Below are 24,057 nucleotides of genomic sequence, written 5' to 3'. Positions count from 1 at the left end.
TTGCCCGTCATTTGAGCAGGTCTAATGACAAATTTCAATCGTCGAGTCTTATTGAATCGGTCGATCATGCTCAGATATTAAATTGCTTAGCAAGTGGCTTAATGTATGCCCTATCAATTTAGCTAACTCCATCTAAGTTGATACGTTTAAATTAAATTATACCTATCGATGATCGTTATCGTGTCGCAGACATGCATGGATCCTACGACTTTGCCCGTTTTTTGAGCGGGTCTAATGACAAACTTTCGGTCATTCAGCCTTGTTCAATCGGTCGACCATGCTCGAATATCGAAATTGCTTAGCAAGTGGCCTAATGTATGCCCTATCAATTTGGCTGTTTCCATCCAAGCCGATACTTTCCTATACAACAAAAGATAATAAACTAAGATTTTTTCATGTGATAAGCGAGCTAGGGCAAGACTCTCTTGAGCCTGCTGGTAGAGTCAACTGGGTAATTAGATTATCGTTGAGTAAAAAAAAATTCAACTCAAGACTAGGTATACCTTTGGGGTCTTATTTGGTAAATATCAATGACATAATGAAATAGAATGAAAGGAATCGAAACAAAAAATACAAAATGGGAATAATAATAATTAACCTCTGAATTATTGTGCTTGGTAACATTTTATGTTTTACATAAGGTTCCAATTTTCAAGTTGTAAGTTGCTATAAAACTTTGGCAATTATCAGATTTGGTCTACCTTTGGGGGTCTTATTTGGTAAACATTAATGACCCAATGAAATAGATTGAAAGGAATCGAAACCAAAAATACAAAATGGGAATACTAATAATTAACCTCTAAATTACTCTGCTTGGTAACATTTTATGTTTTAAATAAGGTTCAAATTTTCAAGTTGTAAGTTGCTATAAAACTTTGGCAATTATTAGATGTATGATTTGCATTTCCCATGTGAAACTTTCTTCTTATGGTAACTTTCCAAATAGGAGCCTCAATTATTCGTGGATTTCATGAAGTTACCCTGTATGTTGATTTACTCATTTATGCCAATGACCATCATATTATTCCCAATTCTCCAAATTAGTGAAAAGGGTGGGACCATTTTCACCCCTAGATGGCCAAATCCACTCCTTTTTGTTTAAATGGACAAAATCTGCCTTAATGGTTTCCATATTTGCACATTTTTCTTTAACTCAGATATCTTTCCTTTTATGATTTTCCATCAGATTCAAATTTACTGTTATTTTGGAAATAAAAATCGAGTCTATTCTGCTTCATCATTATGTTGGCGACAACTGATTTATTCTTCGTTCCACCTATGTCAAAAGCTCACTTTCCTAGTGAGTTTTTTATTATTTAATTTCATTAGTCTAAAAAGAATATCAGATCTCTCTATTTATTATATCAAAGAATTTGTGTTTTTTCCTATTATTGTCGAGACACTATTATACCGAGCATGTAAGATATTATAGGAGTATCTAGAAATATACTACAACCATCGATGTGAAAAAGTTATGCACATTGAGGCATTATGGAAAAAAAAATTGTAAACACTCCACGGATTATATTGATTTTTGTCAATCCAAAATGAATGAAATTTCACTAGTCTTTTTCTGTGCAAAGCTTTGATTTAGTTTATATTCATCATTGAAAGTTTCATGTTGAGGAATGTAATTGTGATTATATTTTAGAAAATCTTCCAAGAGGGTTTCATTTTGTTTCATCCAGCTATCTTATTAAAAACATGCGATTGTGATAAAAAGTTGTTTATGTAAAAATTCTTTTAGATTCTACTTGACAATAAATCTATAAATTTGCTCAGCAGGGTAGTAAAGAATTAGATTTCTTCGAAATTTCTTTATTCGTCAAAGCTAATTTCTACATAGGTAAAACCTAGCAAAATAGAAAATACGGTGCCTCTAATATACAAGGCGTGCCCACAATGAAAAACAAAACGAACCACGTGATATTATTAACTATGGCAACTAAATCCTACGTAGAAATAAAAAAAAATTGAAAATGATGGAAAGTATATAATTTTGGGGCCGCTACTTTAAATTGCAATTGAATAACTGATGGTAATTTTACCTCATTAATGAAAACGAGGTGGATTTAATCATATAGAGGTGGAAATAATCCCATCCTGGGGAAACTAGGAAGTAGGTCATTTCACATATGATATGCTGCCAAACACGACCGATTAAGGCAACAAAGATCTCATTCTCATTCCACTGGCTCTACTTCCAATGTCCAAATGGGGCCTGGGAGTCCAATCATTTTTTAGTGAATTCGTATGCAGGTTTTTCTTTAAAAAAAAACTTTATATGCTACAATTTTATATTTTCAAATTTTCGTATACCGTGTCAACCTTTGCTCATTGTTTTTCAATATCATGAAAATATACCTTTTATTGTCTTCTTCTTCTTCTTCTTCTTTTTTGTAATAAGAGAAGTTTAGGATTCTTGAAAGTTCCAATTAAGGTGGCGGTTTTATGAATGGTTGCACTTCAAGGATAGGTGATCGATGCCATCTTTGGATCCCTAGCTACCAAGTGATGATTTCTCTTGTTGATACTATTAACATTAGTGCTTGGTGTAGGTTGAATTTGTTTCAGATTGTTGAGTCAATTGAACTGTCTGAGTGCTAATCTTGTTTTAAGAAAAAAACCATATAATAGTGCTCTTGGAGAGTGCAAGGATAATGAATGCCATCTTTCATCATTTCCGTAGCTAAATGTATGATTTATCTCGCCTTGTGACTTTCGTAATGGAAGTTGAGGCCTTTTTAACCGTAACCACTCAATTTACATGAAGGGTTGTACTATAGTTCCATGCTAAAGGACGCCGGATAATCTGATGTGTCAATAATTTCAAGTGATAATTATCTCGATATATATATAATGTTTTAGTGTTAATAACTTCCGTTCTCAATCAATGAGCTTTTAGGGTGGATATAGAAAGTAGAATTTTTCTAGAGCAATCATACTAACTCATGAGCCTACTGCATTAATTTCACTTCATGTCAGTCTTCCAATGCTCTTAGATCGAATCTTATTTTTAGCCCATTGAAGGTGAATTAGTTGACTGCAGATCGTGTTTCCCATGCTTTTGAATGGCTCTAGTTTGTCATATCAAAGTTCAATCCTCATGCCTACATCAACCTTGGTATACCACAAAGCAAAGGAAGGCACCATATGCTATACAAGAGCAAATAAATTACATAGCAAAAATTGAGAGACAAAAAGCCCGGCAAATCCTCCTTCCATGTCAGCGAATTCGATTCGATAAGTCGTGAGAATTCTAGGTTTACACGCCACGAAACCGGCGAAACAACCCACAAGAAATGTCCATACTTTTAACCCCGCAGCGCGATAGAAGCCCCGACGATTTAGTATGTTCTTTACACCCATACATCACAGTAACTATCTACACACATATATATCCACGATTCGGAACTCCCTCTTTTGTTGCAGAGTTTGGCCCTCATGATTGATTCTAGTAAACACCTCTCTGGTATGGACGTTCGCAGAACTCGCCGCCGAGATCGTCGCAAGCCTCTGCTGGGAAAACCCTGTACAAGAAATCGAAAGAAGTTCACGGATTTTTCTCAGAAAAATTACTGGAATTTTGCCCGGTGGCACTATAAACAATATATTGGGGGCTTTACGTTTTCGGCCCGCTGTATTCGAGATACTCCCTCTCGAAGGCCTCTGCGGCCTGCATCTCCGTGTTGATTTGGGCCTCCGGATTGAGCTTCACTTCGGGGTATATGTCTGCCGAGCATGCTTCACCACCGATGGTTTCACAGGCTTCTGCTGGGAAGACTCTGTCAATGACCACATGTTTTGTTAAGTTACACTTACTAACTCTGTCTACTCTTTTCACGCATTCACTTTTTAAGAGACACTTCTATGTAGACATTAGGAATTTCAAAAAATGGTAATTCAATTGAAACAATAAATGAAAATCGGTGTCGTACGAGATTGTGGAGCTGTAATCGACTGTCGCAGCTTCATAGGCCTCCGGAGAAGCTTTTACCGGGGAGACTCGAGATGAGACTGAAGATGAGAGCTTGGAAGGCAAAGCTAAGGGCTTAGAGAGGTTCTTGGATGGGGTCACCGGAAGGAGGGGTGGTGCGAGGAACGAAGCTGCTTGCATCTTGAATGTCGAGTGTTGTGAGATCTGATGATGAATTTTGTGTAATCATAGAGAGATTGAATCCCAATTTATAGGGGATGGATAGGATGTTGGAAAGTGAAGATATTTGAGAACTCTGGATAAGGTATGACCCTTTGCCAAAGATACTTTTTGAGAGATGGAGAAACTTTAGCAAGTTCCAATCGTTTCGGAGATATTTACGAATGGCTCAGAAATTTCTCTATTGCCACTCCAGAAAAATCTTGAGGAAGATACAAATTGCCGGCACAAGTAGCGGGGACTTGATCAGTGATGTTGAAGTTGCATGGTAGTGGCATACTATTAGCTAGTATAGCCGACGGAGACGATTACATTTGGGGAAAATGTGAAATGCCGCCTCATCGACGGTTCAAGCTAGACTTTGTCATGATAAATATTCTTTGATAATCACTGCTTCCTCCAAATGATAAGCTCAGAAAACATGCAAAGGAGACGCTTCACACTACCACGATTTCCATCAACTGATCCATAATGACGCGTAAGCTTCATTAATTATCAGAAAGTATAAAAGTCCTAATTAGCTCCTAAGATTCTGTATGTTTTCTGTTATTTGTATCATTTAGTGCTCATAGCACTTGAATGTCATCAAAAAGCTTCAGCACACTCAGTGACAACATAGATACAAAGTGGCAAAAGATCAGGACAAAACTGCATCTCAAGCGATGCCATCCAGATCCTAACACCCGGCTAACATAAGAATCCACAAGGAATGAAGTACGAACTCAACTTGATCAGAACTTGAACAAAGCTGCATGAAGATTTGGCTTCTGTTCATGTATATTTCCTCAATCATTTAAAGGTGGAGATATCGCACGAAGCAACAAGTGATGGTGTATTCTCTTGGTTTCTTCTGATGTAGAAAACCCGAGAGCAAAGCATGTCAAAAGTGCAGATGCTCATCATACCTCAAAATTGCACACTAAAGGCGGAGCATTGCACTTGCAACCACATTTACCGAAACATGACATTGGGAGATGACTAATCAAGTGAAATCTCCCAGTAAACCAATATGAAGTCACCAAACGGTATCAATCATGCCTCCGATCTTAGAGTGTGCCGCACACAGACAAGATCATCCAACTTGTTGCCATCCATTTTGTACAGGGATACACCTTCCATTTGGATAAAATAATCTCGTGCTTCCTTCCTTAGCTTCTCTAAAGGCATGAGTTCCCATTTGCTGTAATTCGAATATTTCCTGACATCACTCATGTCTGAAGAACCAGAGACCCGCCCATTGTTTTTAGGGTCTGCATTGCCCCAAACCTTACAACTACCAAACTGTCCCTGTCCACCACTCTGACCAGCTTGACTCCTCTTTAAGCGCAATGCAGCCGCATGAGCACTCCTTATCATATTGCGATTAGGCACATCTGACCAATCTTGCTTCATTTTGGCCCTCATGGGAGAATGGATTCTTATAACCTGACAAGACAAACCAAGTTAGATAAACCGTGAAGAAGAAATTTTCTAACAATTACATGAGATAATCAACTCAAAATCTAATTCATACACCAAGGCACTCTAATAGCTGATAATAAGCCCGCCCTTGAAGTGGATTATGACCTTTCTTCGGTTCAGAGAAATAACGAGTCCTGCAAGAAAGGTTTGAAAATTGATCAGCAGCACAAATGGATCTACAATTTTTCTCCACCCAATTAAAGTGAATAGGTAAATTTGAAGTTCATTTAGGAGAAGAAAATGATGGCGTTTTGATGGCGATGGTAATGTTCTAGGTACTTACCATCTATTCAAATCATTTCCATCATAAACTTTCTGCAAAGTCACTACAAAAAGTACTAAACATTTTTTTTTTTTGGCTTATCCCAGATCAAACTGGAAGCACATCCCTGATCCTCAACAAAACATATTAAAAGATCCGCTACCAACTTAGTCATAACAAGAGTAAGCATCTATGCAGTTAATTGCATACAATTTCACAATAGGAGGAATCACATAGTTGAAAAGATCGTCACAAGCAGTATAAGAAAAGGGAATTGAAGATAAGTAGAATGACTTTGCACAATTGTGATAAAAAAAATTTAAATGTCCCATGCAATCCCAGCTCCTACTCCTAAGCCAGTCCAACTCAAGCTTACAATCTAGTTAAAAAATCTCTCTCTTTTGTGATCAGTAGCCATCAGATATAGAAGCTAAAAGAAAAATAACGAAAAGAACATGACCAGTGCACATAATCATACAATCAAAATACTAAATACATTACTAGAGTTGGGTATTATAAAAAAACATCCAAGAAAGCTAACATTATGAGTAAGAATAGAACTAACCATTCTGTATAACCTGGATCAACAGTGAAACCATATATGTCAACAATATCGCACATAGAAAGTGCTAGCTCAATAGACTTCATTCCAGTCCCCTTTGCTCCTCTGCGCAACACAATCCCTTGGAACAGATAGACAGGATTTGGAACTTTCTGCGTATGATATAATAAAAAGGTAACTACATTGATGAAGAGACAGCTGATTCTCAAAGACTTGATTGACAAGGTTAACAGTCCATTGGTTTAGGGAAAGCATTTAGTGGTGAACATGCTAAACTGGATCACGAATAAGCACAAGGCAGCCGCGGGCATGGGAGCTTCATGCAAAAAGCATAGAAACTAGCCATCGGGATTTGTTCAATTAGTTTATTAGTTGACCAAGGAAATGCAATACATGAACAAAATGCTCACCTTTATCATTGCATTGAAGTCTCGATGAGTCAAACTTTTGATTATGAGTACCTCGTCATCTGCAGGAGAAGACTAGGAGTAATGACAAACGCAGGGAATCTTCATTAACAATGCATGATTCAGACAAATATTTCAGAAACAACTCCTTACTATATTGAAACTCAATCAACATGCCCTACTCATCAAAAACCTCCTTTAAAGGTTACACCCCCATTAGAGGTGAAGGTCTGACCCCTTTTCGAGAGGGTCAACCCCTTTTTGCTGTCAACAATTTTGGGGGTCAGCCTCTCACCTTCAACAGTAAATGCAAAAAAAAATTAATTGAAAAAGAGGGGGATGTCCATCAAATTACGGTAGAGTGGGTGTCCGCAAAATTTCCCTAATTCAATTTATTGTACCATTAAAAGAAGGGAACAGATGAAAAAAGTTAAGTGTAATGAGACTGAGAACTGAAAGCAGATACAGCTTTGATTTTGTCGATTACGTATCAAGAAATTGGTCTATAACTAGGAAAACAAGTACTTGGGGAAAACCATGATTTGACAAGTTTCTACTTTGTTCCAAAAGATCAGAACATACCAGACCCATTCAGTATGGTAATCATGTTTCGAGCACCACCACGAACCACGAGGCGGAAATCCCTTTTCATGCCAACATATTTGGCATATTTCTGTATTAAGTGAGAAGCCAGAATAGACGGCCAAAAAAGGAAGCCAGAATAAGAACAACCCCATTTGCTTGCAACAATCTAATCAACAGGAATGTACTAGGCAAGAACTAGGAATAAAGCATCCACTTCACAAATACCACTCAATATATAAAATTCATGCGAGGGAGAAACAGAGTTAACAACCACATAGCTTATACAATAAATTCGGCATGAAAACCCAAAAAAAAAAAACAGACAAGAAAGTAAATGCATGTTTCTTCAAATGAGAAAAGGCAACAAAAAAACTCAGTCCTTTAGTCATTATAAAGTTTCATACATAATGACAGGAAGCATCATAGCTCATGTACCTCATTAACAGGAGCCTCATTTTCTCTAATCACAGCATCATGACTATCAATCTCTTTTCCAAACTCCGTCTTCAACAAATCTCCAGAGTTTCCGACAACAGCACATCTGTGAAACTGTCGGGGGTGAAAGGGAGGATTTGACGGTAGAATCATATTTAGATGCTCCTCACAAAGAGTTCGATTGTAGCATTTATCAGCACCCCTAGAACCAGTCGATGAGCATGAGTTAGCAGCCGCCAAGCATTCCGGAATTAAACTATAACAGATGAATGGGAAAAACGACAGTAAGAAGGATATTTTACAGTTGTGCTATTCTTTTTGCCGCATATTCCAGCCACCCGTCTGGCCGAGCATCAAGATATTCTCTAGTCAGCACGGTAGTCATGTTACGATACTGCACCCTAGACACATTAGCTCAAATTATCTCCCCAAAAAATATATCGGTAACCCAGACAAAAGTACGATGGTACTGACCTGTTCCCACAGTAAGATGGCCTCACAAACATCATACTTGTACTCCAAGGGCTCAAAGATTTTAAACTGATCATTGTACTGTAATCAAAGACTAAAAAGATCAGCCGCTCAGAATAACAAAACGTCAGGATAAAGACTTAAATAAGAAGGAGAGAGGGATCTGACCCAAGTACTGTTGGTGCCTTCTGGGAACTTCAGGACTAAGTTGCAGTGATCAATTATGCGTGCGGAAAGTCCAAGCCCTCTCTTAGCCTATATTAGAGAATCCATGACTCAGCACCGAGCATAATCTAGCACTGTAAGGATTCATCAAAACCCACTGCGCATATGCAGTGCAAAGCGCACGCATGCTATAAACGCCAAGCTACAAGTAACGGCTAACTTCGCAATATCAACCAGAAAGGGACAGAATTCCCTCCCCAACCCAGATAACAAGAACGCGACCGATCTACCAACGTCACCTAAGCCAAAGCTTAGCAACCGCAATTGCGAAATGTTCACCGCAACAGCTTCGAAATGGTCACGCGAATTCAGAGAGATGCGAAACGGGGATCGTTCGAAAAAGGGCATTGGGGACCAACCACGCATTGTCGCACGCCGGACTGAAAATCGGACAAGACCCGAACTTGCTCTCCGTCGAGATCCGTATCCTGTTCGCCTGAAAAAAACCCAAAAAGAGAGTAAAGGAAAGAAGACAAAGAGATGAAGAGGGGGAGATCGAAATGAGCAAGTGGGATCGAGCAGCACGAGCTTTCAATCTCAGGGTAGCGGGAACGGAAGGGCGGCGACCTGCGAAGAAGGAAGATTGAGCAACGAAGACGAGGAGGCAGAGGAATGCGGCGACGCAGACCAGATGCGGCACCGCGAACCTCCTGCCGTTGCCGGAGGATGAAGACGACGACGACGGTGCTCGGTGGTGTCTCATCTCCTCCTTCGCCGCCCACCACCACGCGAGAGGGGGAGAGACCGGTGGAAACGGGAAATAGCTGTTTCTCTTCTTGTCGGGGGGAAATGTGTTACGCTTGGCGGCCACGTCAGCAATCGGGCCGGGCCGGGCCGGGCCGGACCACCGAACAATTTCTCCGGTGAGAGAGCTGCCTACTTTTCTGGTGCTGCTTTGTTAGTTCAAAGATTGCTTAGTTGTACTTTCATTTTCACTTCAACAATTGGATTCCAAGAAAAATCAGTGTTAACGTGCAGGTGTGTGTTGTCTTCATCTATCCGGTGTGAGTGAGAGCATTTGGAATGGATTAACCTTTCAAATTGAAAGGTGTAATTGTGGTCAGGATGCTGCCATGAAATTATCGAAATCAACAAGAGATAAACACGGGCCCTACTGTAATTGTGAGGATAAAAGGTTTGATTTTTTTTTTTTCTTGGTGTTTGCTGACAAGCGGCGTGCCTTGTTCTATGACGAAGGTTCTACCTGAAATACTTGAAGATGACATGAGAAACATTAAGCATTTGCTTGAGCATTTGAAAGACGAACTAAAAAACAGATGTTTGGAACATGTAATTTTGCTAGCCTGGATCAAACATTATGCTGTGTAAGAACAACCAAGTTGAATGTTGAATAGAGCTTCTAAGTACACATCTGATAGGTCTTGTTTTTGTCATTTTTTTGGAATTTGTACTTAGCTAGAAGCTCTATTCGACATTTAACTTAGTTGATAGTGATTAAAATTAGTCGATAACTTAATGTGACTAATGTGTTGGTACATCAGTTAAATTAAGGTTGGTAATTTTGGATAAAAATTGTTAATTTCAAAAGAGTTGGTAAATCACAAAAATAAACGTTGGTAGACTATTATATTAATTGATAATCTTGGAAGTATAAAGAAGTGTTTGTACTTTTCAAAATCAATCAAGATAAAAAGTTGGTAAGTGACTAAAAATACTTGGAATTTTCGTGTGACAAATGTTGATACTCAAAACAAATTAAGGTCTGGTAATTTCATATGAATGCTAGTAACTTTCAAGGCGTTGTTGAGCCATAAAAACACATGTTGATACATTATTAATAATGTGATAATTGTTGGCACACCAATCAAGTTTAGGTCACTAACTTTGCAAAAATAGTACGTCCCCAGGCGTTCGAAAGCCATGAAAATGTCTGACCAAAAAAAAAAAAAAGCCATGAAAATGATAAAAATTGCTGATAATTTTTCAAAATATATATAAATATTGGTACTTGTCAGGACCTATTAGTAGATTACTAATGCGTGATCGGATAAGCAAGTTATAAGTTCTTTTTTTTTTTTTTTTTTGTAACCAGTGGCGTTTAACATTTACCGACCATATTAAAGATTTACCAACATGGAATTGGATTTCGTACATATGCCCATGGTTGATCATGTGCATCCTACGTAAACTATTGTGATCAGACACTTGAGCATCAACTTGGCTAAGGGACAGTACTGACTATGTCGATGGTCTTTTAACGGCCGTAACACATCGACGACCTAAGGGTGGTTTTTGCCGAGCTTCTGTGTGACGAGCACATCTATGCCTCGTCTCTTCACTGCTTCATAGAGAGAAGCGGAACTAGACCTCCCTCTATCCTCGACTTCACATGAGCATTCATCGCTATTGAAAGAAATCGTCGCTCCGGATCAACTATTTGTGTCGCCCCCACCCTCCTCGTCTCCCGGCATCACTTCCCGCCCTGCCTCCACTCTTTTATTCTTTGCCTTCGCCATCACAAAAAAATGGTCTGGTCCGGCACGCGGTGATCTAGCTGATGGTTGGCGATAATCCAACACCGGGAGCGAAATTAACACTTCAAGATCTTGAAAGCGCGTCGCGCAATGGGATTAATTAACGTATTGGTCTCTTTAAGATTAGAAATTATACCTTCAAAACACATCTAATGAATCTTAATAAATGCAAGACACTGTTCATCATTCGTCTAAGAAAAATTACCATTAAAGGAGTTGCCATAAAATCTAGGAAGAATTGTAAAGTAAATAATGAGGATCAAACGGGAACCTTACCTCCAAATGCATTGTCTACTCTGTCATTCAAGAATAGCTGCGAGAGCTCAGACGATTGCTCACCACTTGACAAAGTTTTTGCATCCCAATGCCTCGGGTCCCCATATTTTTTACTGGAGTGAATAGAGCACTTGACTCTTATACCAAGAAGGCCTCGAGAATTTGCAGCCTTGTTTATTTTCATTCGAATAATATAAGATTTCTGAACGTCGACTAGAACCTCTCCATCAACATGTATCGGATAAGGCCACAAAGTTACTCTTGATAGGGAAAGGTCAAGCACAAAGATGGCTTGCTTAATACAAGGTAGACATATTTTACTACTTTCTTTTCCTCTCCTGAGAGGATAAATGTACAGCAGCTCTCTTCGTCATTAGAAGAAAATTGAAAGAAAGGAGAGCATAGGAAGCTCAACATTAGCTTATACAGAAGAAAGGTTTAAAACCTGCTGCACGTATTGTTGAGGAGAAAAACGTTTTCTCCTCAAGGACCATACATCTGAAGATTATCAATGTCGAGAAGTAAAGTCCAGATTTCCATTGGGGCGAGTTTGATCACCAGCTCTTTGGGATCGACAGGCTCTCCTCTTTTTACCTCTGGTTCCTCAGTAGAACTGTCGAAGATAATCGAAGTCGAGAAGAAAAGTTCGGATTTCCATTGGGGCGAGTTCGATTACCAGCTTTTCAGGATCGACAGGCCCTCCTCTCTTTACCTCCGGTTCATCAGTAGAACCTTCGACTTTCCAGATTAACCTCCTCTTCTCCATCTCCGCTCTCTCTTGATTGGCAGACAGGTTCATCTCCGTCACCTTGTTTATCTGAAAGAAGGCAAAGAATATTAATTTGGAGAAATTTCACCAGCAACAGATGAAGGTTCTGCATGATGCAGCTCTCACCTTCCTGCTAGGGAACAGCCTTCTCAATTCTACACTCGCCAAGGTCGAATATTCTTTGTCCTCCCCGACCTGCATGTACAAAACATCCACAAATATATTGTTGAAGCATAAGATGAAGTATGAAGTTTGAGGATGGAGCACTTTAGCAAGTAAAAATTAACTGGAACTCCTCATTTCTCTCCTTGAAAGAGTGAGTTCTGTGTAGAAATGCAGTGCACGTCAGGTTCAAAGTGAAATATTTGTTTTGCACCACCAGTATCATCTCAGAGTTTCGGCATAGTTTCTCAAGAACGTATCACACATAAATTTCAAGGCTGTCATCAATCTCGGTGCATTGTACTCTTAACCAATCTTCAGTCCATAGGGACTTCCAGCAGAGATGAGGAAAAATGGGCGAGAGATGTTTAAAATCTGAGGCTACTATCTAGTGTGTCCATCCAATCATGCAGATATTCTAGAGAAGGCCAAAAAGCTTCTGCAACCTAGCTAAAAGATCAACGGATGAAGAATAATGTGTCATGAATGATGTTGGACAATTTAAATCTTGAGCATCGTATGACCAATTTAAAAAATGTAGTCAATCCTTATATAACAATATCTTTTAACAGTGTCTATCAACCACAAAGGTATACAAAACCAATAATACTTCCAGCCGCCAAAATATCAACAGGAGAAAATGAAAAACCTCATATAGGTGAGCAAGCCGAAGCAACACTCTTCCATTTTCAAGTTCCTGCAAAATTCAAATGAGGAAAAACATGTTAACCAAGCAACCACAATCACAAACAAAAGGTAAAAGTACCTAAAGGTTACAGATCTCCTTTAAACTGGCCACTAGTCAGATTCCAGAAGATTTCTCCAGTACCTGGAGAGTTATCAGGGCAATATTGCTGGGCAAACTATAGGAAGTATCAATTCCTGTAAAGGTTGTCACGCAAGAAGTCTGTGGCTCACCAACATCCTGCAAACCAAAAGCACAAAAGTTCAGCATGAACGCCCCTATAACCCTGACTCAATTTAATTCCTTTTACCTTCTCGCTGAATGCTAAAAGAAGGGGAGAGTATATCTCCTGGCCAACAGTGCGACGCCACCTTGCACCTTCTCCTTTGGTATCAATTTTGAAGTAAAACTTTCCTCGGATCTACAAAATTAAAATCATAAATTAGCATATGACTGCTGCAAACCTATATCATTGCAGAATACGAGGAAGAGAAGAGAACAAGCACCATCTGAAGCTATTATGTAACATTCATCAGCTGTGTATACACTATGTATTACACAATATGAAGTCCTGAAAATTAAGACAGAACCGGGAAAATGGCATTACAATCCAGAGGTTTGTACATAGTACGTTCTTCATCTAGTGTGATTAAACATTTAACAATCAAACACTTCATCTCCATCTTTAATTTGTATAAAATGAGGCATTTATCTGAACTACAGACATAAGGCACAACAAAGGTTGAGATATGAATGAACTAAGCATAGTTCAACTTATTAGTGCCTCCCGCTAAATTGCTACGGCAACTATGTATAATATAACTTGTTATGCATAATGCAACAAGTTTTGCCTGTTTCTTCAATGTTATAGATCCCGTGTGTCAAATTGTACATGAAAGCTATCAAGGACGACCACTGCTGCATCTTAATCCGAGCTTTCAAACGAAAAAAGTCATTCAGATTGTTATGGGAGGAAGACAGGCATAAGCACCGCGACTTATACCTATCTGGTTTATCTTTAGCGGTCTATGGCAGTCATGTGATGTCAGACCTTTTTAAGGGAACACAGTAATGAGCCCAGCACAGCAATAAAGTCGGTCACACAAGAAAGACATTAAAATAGACAGAAAAAGGAGTCAATCAGGACACAGATAACAATCAAAGATAGAGATTCTCTAACATCCCCTCTCCAATAAAAGGATATGCATAGACATGTAGGTAGACATCATCTCCAAGAACAACACATCAATAAATTGTGGTAAGATGATTGTACAACAGAATGCTTGTGAAAATGAATTTGAGAGATATGCTTACGGTCAAGCCTTCACATTTATCAAGGACGCAAACTGTTTCATTTAGAACCTCACCAACACCTCTTACATCATCATGAAGCAGCCTCCTGCAACAATGCTTGTTCCTTGAGTACCACAAAATGATAACTAAACCGTGGAAAGCCAAGCTATACGCCTCTTATGTCACAGAAGTAAAATATGAGTATGACGGAGAGAATAGAAGGAAAACAAGTGTAGAAACCTATGGAGCATGAGCTCTATTTCACCATCCACTAGACTAGATCCTCCCACAGATCGATCCACCAACACCGATAGCTCCATGCTACCATCTTCCACATACATTCCCAAATTTATCTGCAGAATGCAGCAATAGGTAGAAAGGAAGAACTGTCAAAACTCCCCACAATTTGCATATCACAAGCACACCTAATACATCAAAATCATATTGTTGGCACAAATACAAGGTAAAGAAACTGATCTGGACAGATAAGTGTGGTCTATCAAACAACTAAACCGAAAGTTTGATTAGACAAAGGTACGTGAAGACGATACATAACTTCCTGAAACCACTATAAGCTTACCAATATCCACACTTAAAATTTTTCAATTACGCGGGATCGAATAACAAAGGCATAAAGCACAATTTTTCATCTTTTAAAGCAACCTCGTATAAAAAATCAGGAGCAATGTGGAAGAAGCATGAGCTCATCACATAATGCTTGTTACACAACACCGAGCCTTTTCGAACTTAGTATAGGCTACAGAAATCATCTTACACAATGGTGCTCTGTCAATCTGTAAAATTCTAGTACCTAGGCTCATTCTACAATATCCATGTCCTTTTTGCCTTTTCCTGCCCCTTTTATTGAGCCTTTTCCAGTGGGGTCGGCTACAAATATCCACAGACTAACTTCTTATGCTATTAAATAGCTTCTTCCAAGGCAACAGATTATGTCAGATTGAAACAAATTTCTTCCCAGATATGAAGGCCAGGAGACTTTCTTATTACTCTTCGAACTAAAATGATATTCTACAGAGAGACAAATATACCATCCTTTTGTACATGCTTTTGAAATTCCTAAAGTTGCTTCGTGCCTTCATAATAATGATGTACTCAACTCTAAGAAGTTTTTAGAAATAGCAATCAAAATCATAACAAACATCTCTGCAAGAATCAATGTAGAGTGATAGCCTAGTCACACATATCACGGCTAGACTACACTGATGGCCTGCATAGCTGGGTAATGCCCAGGTTGAGTTAAATGATGGAGCTGCCAATCCTCTGGAATAGGTAAGTGGTCAAAAGCAAGAACATTATTTATACCCGATTGTGAGAATAAATTAAAGGACGACTGTTTATGGTCAGCAGATATCTCCAAAAATTCGCCAAATAGTAAATGATATCTAATCTCAAAACAGCAGAATGAATATAATTCTTGTAAACCTAGGAAATTATGGAACGTACAGGATAATAATTTCCGGCAACTGGCTGGTTGACTTCCAATTCCCAGTCACTCCTGAAGTCACGGATCTGCAAAATCATTACATAATCAGATTGAAGCACATAGAAACAGTGTCAAATAGCATAATTCATGTCCTTTTCTAAGGGTCAGTATCTACAATTAACAGTTCCTTGCAAAGTGATACTGAGGCATGTTTCTTAAAGATAATCTAACATAAAGTTTGCTAGATGAAGAAGAGAAATGCATTAAGTGGATTATCAACTAGCAAATTAAGATAATTAAACTGCAAGACTTAGATTTTTGTACAAAGGCTACTGGCAACAGTCAACATACCCTTTTGATGAAGTCACGTCCATTAGAATCCGTGTAAAATGTCTTGTTGGTCTTCATATTAGTCCTTAATCGAGTGATGATTTCTTTACCAGTCCCATCATCTATCGGTATAGGCCCAATCTAAAATCACAAAAATTGAAGATTGAGCATAGTCTTGCTTGATTTTGTTAGCAGAAAGGAGGTCCTAATCCCAACAAACTCGCTCCACAAAAGAGAGAAACTTACAGTGAACTCAACTTCAGCATGTTCCTTTCCCTTGTAAACCCTGGTAACCTGTGGAAGAAATTTGTTGTTTAGCTATCCATTCGTTGTTCCCTTCCCTATCCATCACAATAGAAGCCTGGGGATGGGCTTTGAGCATGTGACTGGACTAATGATTAGGAGGCTGAAGATGCAAACCAATTCGGCTTTACATAGGGTAAAGATAGAAGCACTTTCTTAAGTGAGTGACAATACTTTCTTCCTCATGAACATAAATGCCACATGGAATGCAAATGTAAGATCGCAGCAAAATGCACAAGAAATCGATTGCCAAAGGGGCCAAACATTTCATTAACTGTTGCAAATGTTCGCATTACACTCGATTGCTTGTTTATCTGAAGCTTTATATGTAAAAAGTGGTTTAGAAAGCCGTTTCCCCAACCATTTCACTGATTATAGTTATTTACCTGAGATATCCATGCATTAAGTTGTTGGTGTACTTCATCCACCAATGGACCCTGTATGATGGTCAATGGAGCCTACAAGAAGCAAGAAAAGAACACATGGTAGAGGCATCTTCAGGTTTATCAGTACTCATCTGGTGAGGCTGTATGAGAGTACACTACCTGGCCTTGTGATTTTATGGAGTGTGTCATATTTGGGCGGAAGACATAGGCCCCTGATGCCTTCAACAGAGATAAGCAGTACGATTAACTTAAGTTATTTAGCAACTTTATACAAACGATGCCAAAGAAAGATCAAAAGGCCGTGCCCTAGTAAATCAAAGAGGGACACAGACTTAATGATACAAGGAAGGATCAAAGGATTAATTACCTGAGGATCCTTATCAGTTCCATCATTTCCTGAGTAATACCCATATGATTGCTCAGCTGCTGCAGTAACCTTGGGCAAAAGAAAATTTGGCGGACAAGTATTAATATTTGCCAAATAAACTCGCGATGAAGATAAAGAGAAAAGCATTTCAAGACAACGAGAACAAGCAAATCATGTTACGAGAAAACACAAAGGTTGGTTTCGGAAAGAAAATGAATCTGCCCGGCAAACAATTTTGTCCTTCCCACAGATTTGGAGAGGAAGTAGGGAGGAAAGCAGTAATTTTTCTCATCTTTCCATATTTACTCCCAAAAGTAAAAAAAAAAATGAAAAAATAACAGAGGACAAAATAGGAATTCTGCAATAAACTGTAATTCTCTGTATCATAAAAAAAATTCTACTACCATTTTCCTTCATCCCACTTTCTTTCTATCCAATCATGAAGGGTTAACTAATTTTAGCTTCTCCTATTTTCACTCCCTCCAATTCCCATCCCTTTATTTTCTTCCCCCTTTTTTCCCAAACAGAGGGTATAAGCAAACAGAGATGGAACAAATCCAAGTAGAGGAGTCAAACTGGTCCATACGATTCATCGCAGAGCTGAAGCTTGAGAGAATTTGCATACCAGACTTCGACTATTGATGTAATGAGAAAGTTTCCCTTCATTCGTGGAGTAAAGCAGCTTTAAACTCCCTTGACCAACTTCTATCGTAGCATTAGTATTTTCTTCTGAGGTGTATACAGTTGACATGATCGAACTACGATCTTCAGCCACAAATAAAGCACACAGAAAAACCAATTAAGTCATGGAATTAGTATCACATGTAATCCAAGAGGAGGAAATGGATAACCTCTACAATTCAATATTGGACCAAGGAGAAAATGGCTAACCTCTTTTCTTTGCATTTGAAACAGTGTAAGTGCTGAAACCAAGAGGAGGAACAGATACTGCAAATGCAAGCCAATACTTGACTAATTCACTTGAGGATGTTCCCAAATATGCTCTCACATAGAAGCTTTTCAATTTTGAAGTGGCATTGGACACAGGCAGCAGCTGAGAATCAACTTCTACTCCACTGGAATCATGAACAACAGCATTTTCCGTGGAAACCTGTTAAGCTCAGCTTTGATTATTTAGGCCGCTCTGAAGAGACTTTGAAATCGCAAACAAGTCAATATCTAACTCCTAGAGCTTCAGTAAGTGGCTAATCAATGCATGGAAAAGAAAATGATATCTATCCCATGATTAGGAATATTCCGATACATTGATAGGTTCAACATTCACATAATAATGCAACATTATCCACTGCAAGACTACATACTAAAGCACTTAAGATAACACCATCTTTAAAGCACTCGAGTTAAGACAACACTGTCTTCCTTGTTCCAGCAGCTCTGACATGTTGAAATGTATAGTTCTGAAAATTTAAACCTGTCATAAAAGGAGCAAACTCGAAACACTTACAGGTATTCGTACCACCTCCTCTCTGTACCACCCAAGAGGATTGTATATGACAACAACCTGATACAGAAATCCCACGTGTAGAGAAATTAGCATCAACTTAATCCTTCAACATGACCAGTCTTTGAGCCAAAATGATATCATACCAAGCTTTTCCCATCAGACAAAGCAGATTCTGACATAGGACAGTGACTGATGTTAAGAAGAGGACACTGCATAGAGAATTTAAACCAAGAACTTTGAGCAAAAATGACATATTAATAAGTGCATCATTCCAAAGAGATGCTTGGCAGCAAAAGTTGCTGAACAAGAACAAACAGTACAACTTAATCGACGTATTCTGGAAAAACTGTTATGCTCAAAATGAGAAGAAGAGAGTTGAGTGAGTGCCCCATGTCCAAGAGGCATGCTAAGGCCATTCACAAAATATGTTCAAAATAATAATGGGAATGAGAAAATATTTATTCTGAAGCTGATTTCTCAAAACTCAAGCCGATTACTCAATCAATCAATGTTAGTTGACTTTGCATTTTATCATAAAAACAAAAGGTTCTCCACATAATCCAATAAGAATATTGTATCTATCAACAAATATCCACCAATAAGTTTAACCCCATCAGCATGGAACAATAGTATGAGGCTTCTTTGGCACATCATGGACGAATTTATCTGTATCAAGATTCTTGGTGAAACTCATCGATGTCAAGATCAAATTAAGAGCAGATAGCTAACGTGAGATTGCCTGCTGAAAGCTCAACGTGGACTTCTGCTCTCCTATGCCCACTTTCGGCTCAGCCAAGAATGCAAGTGAAGATGCAACCATCTTCTCAGCCTACAAAATGACGTGCTCTTCACATTACCTCATTATGCCCATTGCATAAAATGATAAACAGCTATCACATGAAACTCATCAGACAAGCACCTCCATGTAGCCTATTGATAATCTCAATGCATAATCAGCAGCAACATGCTGTCTTTCAGTGCCACTAACAGCATCATGATGTTGAGCAATTGACAGAGCATCGGCCAGAGCATCAGTATTTGGCCCTGTTTTAGACCTGCCTTTGAAGAATTCCAATTGCCTTGCAGCCTATCCGAATTGTGCAAAAATCAGTGATTTATATAGGTGAAAGTACGTCATCAACCAGGAACTGACAGAATCCCCTCATTAACAACAAGCAGTGAACTTCAAGCCAGCCTCTTACCATATAATAACCACTCAATACCCTGACATAACCTTTCAGGCCAGGCCTACTTGTAAAGTATCCTGTCCAATAGGCATTTGGATGATCTGCATACCTGAAGTAGCATTGAACTGTCGAACCCAAGGTCGGATTAAAGAAGCTTGAAAAGCAAAACAGAGTTAGGCAAACTCACGGAAAGAAATCGTCAGTTTTGAGAGGCCACTGTTCATTTGCTGCATTTTTTGCATCTGTGTATATGGAGGGTGTAGAATATAGAGCATTAACACGCCCATCCTGAAAGTAGTTCAAGTGTCAAAAAGAAAAGAGAATGATTAAATGGTAATAAACTCTTGAAGAACTTAATGTCATGATTACTTGATTTTAAGAAGCCTGGAGAAATTAAATTACCTTATTGACATAATGAATGAACTTGTCCATCTGCCTGAACCATGACATTGCATATTGATATCGAAAATCAGTACCCATGGCCCACATAATATGGTTGGTTCTGGTCACGTTGGCCTGACAAAAGCCACATATTCCTGAGATGATTCTAGAGGCAGATTTATGATTTGAAAGTATACAATTTTCATAATGGGAAAAAGAATTTTCAGCTTAACCAGCGGTAAGTACCATATTCGACTATAGCGTCATGGAGAATATAATCGCTTAGCCTATCAACAGTCCTCACTCCAAAAATGACAGGAAAAATAGAAGAAAAGAATCCCATATGTGAAAAAATAAATAGAGGAAAGAGAAGAAATTTAAAAGGAAACCAATCAACGATACAGACAAATAAGAGAAAATCTTTGCCAATATTCAGCCTTTAATTTATTCACTGGTGAGTGACTTAAATATAATTGCAATGCTAGGAAGTCGAGGGCATCTAGATAAGAAGGCTCTTTGGGTATACAATAAATCTCAAACCTTCCTTATGCAAACTAAGTTATTAAGATGAAGACACAAAGTTAGTTTATCAAGAATTAAATAATGATGAGCTATGATCTGAAACACACCTGTGCTAAAGCAGCTGCTACAAAGGCATCAACTCGCTCTTGGACATTATAATCAAACAGGAAAATATCATCCTTCATAGGTTAAAAAAATAATTAGCTCAACAGAAATATATTTGATAGAATATCAATGTCATTTCCATGTGTTTTGGAAGATTTACCTGAATAGGAGGGGATACATCATTTATCTCAAATACAAAACCATCAGGAGGGTCATAATGCCTGGGGAACACACCAGTGAAGATCTGTAAATGGTTCAAATATCCGGTAGGGTAAGAACAAAGTGTTAGACGCGAATCATTAAGAAAGAAACAAGTATAATTCAAGTGATGAAACAAATTTAAGTATAGAAGACTCATCAAGAAGGAAAATCTAGCAGGTCAATTCTTGAAGGAAGAACGAGTCATGCCCATAACCTGAGAAGATGATCCAAGGGACTTGGAACCCCGCCATATAACTTCAAGAGTTTTATCCTTTAGTCTCTTCGCTCTATCTTGGTAGTCAATGCGGGCAAAGAAGAGAGAGTCGAATCCTAACTGCACAGGAATTTGGCAAAAGAATATAAGTAAATCATAAAATATACATAAAAATTAAGCAAAAAGACTCATATATATCCAGAGAAACTAAGATCTCATAACTTCAGCAGCCATAAAACAAAGAAGATTTCACAATGCCTGCATTTTTGTGCATCCACTGTTTTCAACTAGAAGGCCTATAACAGTAGGTGATCACCAAGCACAAAACAGATGTCAATATTTAAGGAAAGAAAGCTACGTACCTCTGCGCCAAGCAAATAAGCTTGAACAGCAGAATGTCCGAAAGGATCGATCTGCCAACCCACTCTAGGAACCTGATTGAATTCCTCTTTGATATACCAATGGCCTAAAGTCGTCTGATCAATCAAGTCAATGTAGTGTGGGGTCGCCTCATCATGCATACACATCCCCCCATTTCTTAGATGAAGCAAAGCAAAAAAAGGGAAAAAAAACACCCGAAGATCAGTATCAGAACCACCGTCACTAACAACCAACGCAAACAAATCTACACAAGTAAGAATTCAATTAATTGACCCTCAGTTTGCAGTGCATTCATCATGTGTCACATGCAGAACCAGTATTCTATTACGGAATACATGCAACCATCAAATTCACAATCATTCGCAAGTCCGAGACCATTTTCCATGGAGCAACCAAATGTGGAAAGACAGTAAGAAGAAAGATTCATAAAGCCGAACGTACATGAACTCCAATTGACCCGAGTCGACCAGTTCCTTCACTTTAATCTTCATCTTTTCGCTTTGCTGTCTCCACCATCTTTGGAAAAAAGCCTTCAAGAAAATTTAATAAAAAAAAAAAAAAGAACATACCCATTCAAACCACCATTCCTCTTCACGCAACCCAAAACGCCGCTGAATTAAGAAAGGAAGAAAAGAAGTTACCATCTCGACATAAATGAACTTGCGATTCTTATCATCGAGAAGCGCCGAGATCACCGAGTCCAGCACGTTCTGCACGCAAGCTCCCTGCGCAGAACCAAATTCGAGCCAACCACCCCCCACCCCGGTCAGCCCAGCCGATTTCGCCTCACAGAGCAACCAACAAATCGGACAAGCACGGAAGAGGAGAAGGAGAGGGGTAACCGAGTTGTTTCCCTTACCCGGATGGTGTTGTTGGCGCCGACGTAGTACTGGTCGACGGTCTTCAGCCATCCGACGTCGTCGTGGGAGTGGGGCACCAGGTGGACGTTGAGCTTGCCGGGGGCGATCCCGGAGCTCGTGTTGTAGGCCACGTAGCTGGAGGCCTCCGCCACCGCCGCGGCGCCGGTGGAGGAGGAGGAGGGGAGGACAAGGGACAAGACGGCCGCGAGAGCCGACAAGACCGCCGTCGCCGCCGCCATCGGTGCCAGCGGGGAAAGAACGCGGGGCTCAGAACATCGGAAGGAGCGGAGCAAAGCGAGGAGGAGGAGGAGGAGGAAGAAGAAGACGATGATGGCAGCCGAGGGAGAGAGATAGAGAGAGAAAAGGAGCGTGGAAATGGAAGCAGTTGCGTGAACGGCTTCGTGCGTTGGACTGTCTTACACTGAGAAGCAAGAAGAGGGTGGAGAGAGAGAGAGAGAGAGAGAGGGATGTGACATTCCTTTTGGATTATTCAATTAACTTATATATATATATATATATATTAAAAAAAGTATATTTTTTTGATTTTATAATTTTGGGTTTGGGTTATTTAATTGTTTTTTTAATTATATTTTTTGTATTTTTGTATTTTTGGGTTGAGTTGTCGAACGATGAGGAGGAGATGGGATAAGGCGATAATCTAGATTAGCGGGAGAACGGGAGTTTGGTGGCTGTTTTATCAGTTGAAAGTGAGGTTAGGGAGGGAGGGGGGATGGTGGTTGAGACTGGTAAGTAAAATACACTGTTTTGCAGGGGCGATTTCGGGACTTTCCGGTTAATTCCCTGAGTTTGACTCAAAAGTCAATGCCCCCCCTGGAAAAATAAAAAAAGGGAAATTCCATTATTTACTTTTAAATCGCTAAGGGACTTTTTATTGAACTGGGAAAGACAGTATATTGATTATCCCATCTTTTTACTAAAGGTGGAAACTTGCATACATGAATCAATGATATCACCGCATGGTAAAGAGACCGATCATCAGCACAGGAGGCAGAATTGGGGGGTTGCAGGGCAAATTAAGGAAAAAAGACAGATGGGGGGGGGGAATTGAGCAACTTCGAAAAGTGTAAGGGCCGAAACGTGATCTCGATGTCGCTAGGAGAACTCTTATTGCGAGGATTCGGAAGCAATCGAGTTATAATGTACGGCGAAGAATGTCAACAATAAAAGCGATTGTGAAATGATTACTAAGTTTGAAAAATGCTAGATATATTAATGGACGGAGAATTGTCCCTCAATCATAAACTTATACACTCATTATATAGATATTAATTCAATCCTAAATTTTCTAATTTTGCTAATTTAATTCTAAAACTTCTCACGAAATTTCAATGCATTTATTCTATCAATTTTCGCTAAAAACTGCCGACGCTGGATCAACATGTCAATAATTTCCAACGAAAATTGACTGGTAAGATTATATAGAAATTCCGCACACACATTTCATACTTAATTAGCAAAACTGAAAAATTTAGAATAAATCGACGTTCATACAATATGTTTAAGACTTGATTAGACAATTCTCCCTATTAATAAACCTTACTAAAACTCTCTTAAAAAGTGATGGTCAATTTTTCAATCAGATGCTTACCATCCGACGCATGGATCCCACTCGTTTCAGAATCCAATAAGAAATCATCACATCATTT

General features: G+C 39.0%; 3 protein-coding genes across 5 annotated transcripts; all 3 read right to left on the bottom strand.

The window, feature by feature from the left end:
- Positions 1 to 3,216: 3,216 nt before the first annotated feature.
- On the bottom strand, positions 3,217 to 4,172 carry LOC115681787 (light-regulated protein, chloroplastic-like). Its single transcript, XM_030605860.2, has 3 exons — positions 3,939 to 4,172; positions 3,627 to 3,785; positions 3,217 to 3,530 (listed from the first exon to the last, which is right to left on the bottom strand). Exons 1-3 carry the CDS (start codon positions 4,115 to 4,117, stop codon positions 3,455 to 3,457), a joined length of 414 nt encoding a protein of 137 aa, XP_030461720.1. The 5' UTR covers positions 4,118 to 4,172; the 3' UTR covers positions 3,217 to 3,454.
- A 501-nt stretch (positions 4,173 to 4,673) lies between these two features.
- On the bottom strand, positions 4,674 to 9,347 carry LOC115681897 (sialyltransferase-like protein 1). Of its 3 annotated transcripts, XM_030605998.2 has the most exons (11): positions 9,132 to 9,347; positions 8,924 to 9,000; positions 8,508 to 8,594; positions 8,343 to 8,420; positions 8,171 to 8,262; positions 7,869 to 8,070; positions 7,431 to 7,521; positions 6,852 to 6,910; positions 6,445 to 6,593; positions 5,670 to 5,751; positions 4,674 to 5,581 (listed from the first exon to the last, which is right to left on the bottom strand). In XM_030605998.2, the coding sequence occupies exons 1-11, from the start codon at positions 9,265 to 9,267 to the stop codon at positions 5,189 to 5,191; spliced, it is 1,446 nt and encodes a 481-aa protein (XP_030461858.1). In that variant the 5' UTR covers positions 9,268 to 9,347; the 3' UTR covers positions 4,674 to 5,188. The 3 variants fall into 3 exon arrangements, with proteins under 3 accessions (XP_030461858.1, XP_056164588.1, XP_056164589.1); XM_056308614.1 differs by lacking the exon at positions 4,674 to 5,581 and having other exon boundaries at positions 5,664 to 5,751; XM_056308613.1 differs by lacking the exons at positions 8,924 to 9,000; positions 9,132 to 9,347 and having other exon boundaries at positions 8,171 to 8,269; positions 8,508 to 8,571.
- A 2,230-nt stretch (positions 9,348 to 11,577) lies between these two features.
- LOC115681899 (alpha-mannosidase At3g26720-like) lies at positions 11,578 to 22,746 on the bottom strand. The gene is made up of 29 exons (XM_030606000.2): positions 22,390 to 22,746; positions 22,172 to 22,255; positions 21,972 to 22,060; positions 21,512 to 21,686; positions 21,150 to 21,269; positions 20,895 to 20,978; positions 20,737 to 20,808; positions 20,129 to 20,242; positions 19,914 to 20,014; positions 19,742 to 19,835; positions 19,459 to 19,626; positions 19,279 to 19,368; positions 18,683 to 18,748; positions 18,540 to 18,596; positions 17,966 to 18,185; positions 17,700 to 17,839; positions 17,075 to 17,143; positions 16,867 to 16,926; positions 16,708 to 16,779; positions 16,265 to 16,312; positions 16,040 to 16,159; positions 15,709 to 15,774; positions 14,485 to 14,597; positions 14,266 to 14,350; positions 13,262 to 13,372; positions 13,096 to 13,191; positions 12,916 to 12,963; positions 12,231 to 12,299; positions 11,578 to 12,152 (listed from the first exon to the last, which is right to left on the bottom strand). Exons 1-29 carry the CDS (start codon positions 22,627 to 22,629, stop codon positions 11,940 to 11,942), a joined length of 3,084 nt encoding a protein of 1,027 aa, XP_030461860.1. The 5' UTR covers positions 22,630 to 22,746; the 3' UTR covers positions 11,578 to 11,939.
- Between the last annotated feature and the right edge of the window lie 1,311 nt (positions 22,747 to 24,057).

The sequence above is a fragment of the Syzygium oleosum genome, unplaced genomic scaffold (assembly GCF_021117445.2).
Source record: "Syzygium oleosum isolate NSW1041296 unplaced genomic scaffold, Sole_v2.1 Sole_v2.02, whole genome shotgun sequence".
Classification (NCBI taxonomy): domain Eukaryota; kingdom Viridiplantae; phylum Streptophyta; class Magnoliopsida; order Myrtales; family Myrtaceae; genus Syzygium; species Syzygium oleosum.
Note: the sequence above shows the minus strand (reverse complement) of the source record. Positions and strands in the feature narration are given on the sequence as shown.

Excerpts from the sequence above, each read along its gene's own strand:
- LOC115681899 (XM_030606000.2), bottom strand. The coding sequence starts at position 22,629 with ATGGCGGCGGCGACGGCGGTCTTGTCGGCTCTCGCGGCCGTCTTGTCC. Across the intron at positions 20,015-20,128 it reads TCATTCATTATGTCAATAAG|GATGGGCGTGTTAATGCTCT; the intron begins GTAATTTAATTT and ends AACTACTTTCAG. Across the intron at positions 18,597-18,682 it reads TGTCTGATGGGAAAAGCTTG|GTTGTTGTCATATACAATCC; the intron begins GTATGATATCAT and ends TTTCTGTATCAG.
- LOC115681897 (XM_030605998.2), bottom strand. The coding sequence starts at position 9,267 with ATGAGACACCACCGAGCACCGTCGTCGTCGTCTTCATCCTCCGGCAAC. Across the intron at positions 8,263-8,342 it reads CCATCTTACTGTGGGAACAG|TATCGTAACATGACTACCGT; the intron begins GTCAGTACCATC and ends TCTAGGGTGCAG. Across the intron at positions 6,911-7,430 it reads TACCATACTGAATGGGTCTG|ATGACGAGGTACTCATAATC; the intron begins GTATGTTCTGAT and ends CTTCTCCTGCAG.
- LOC115681787 (XM_030605860.2), bottom strand. The coding sequence starts at position 4,117 with ATGCAAGCAGCTTCGTTCCTCGCACCACCCCTCCTTCCGGTGACCCCA. Across the intron at positions 3,786-3,938 it reads GATTACAGCTCCACAATCTC|AGTCTTCCCAGCAGAAGCCT; the intron begins GTACGACACCGA and ends GGTCATTGACAG. Across the intron at positions 3,531-3,626 it reads GAATACAGCGGGCCGAAAAC|GGTTTTCCCAGCAGAGGCTT; the intron begins GTAAAGCCCCCA and ends TTTCTTGTACAG.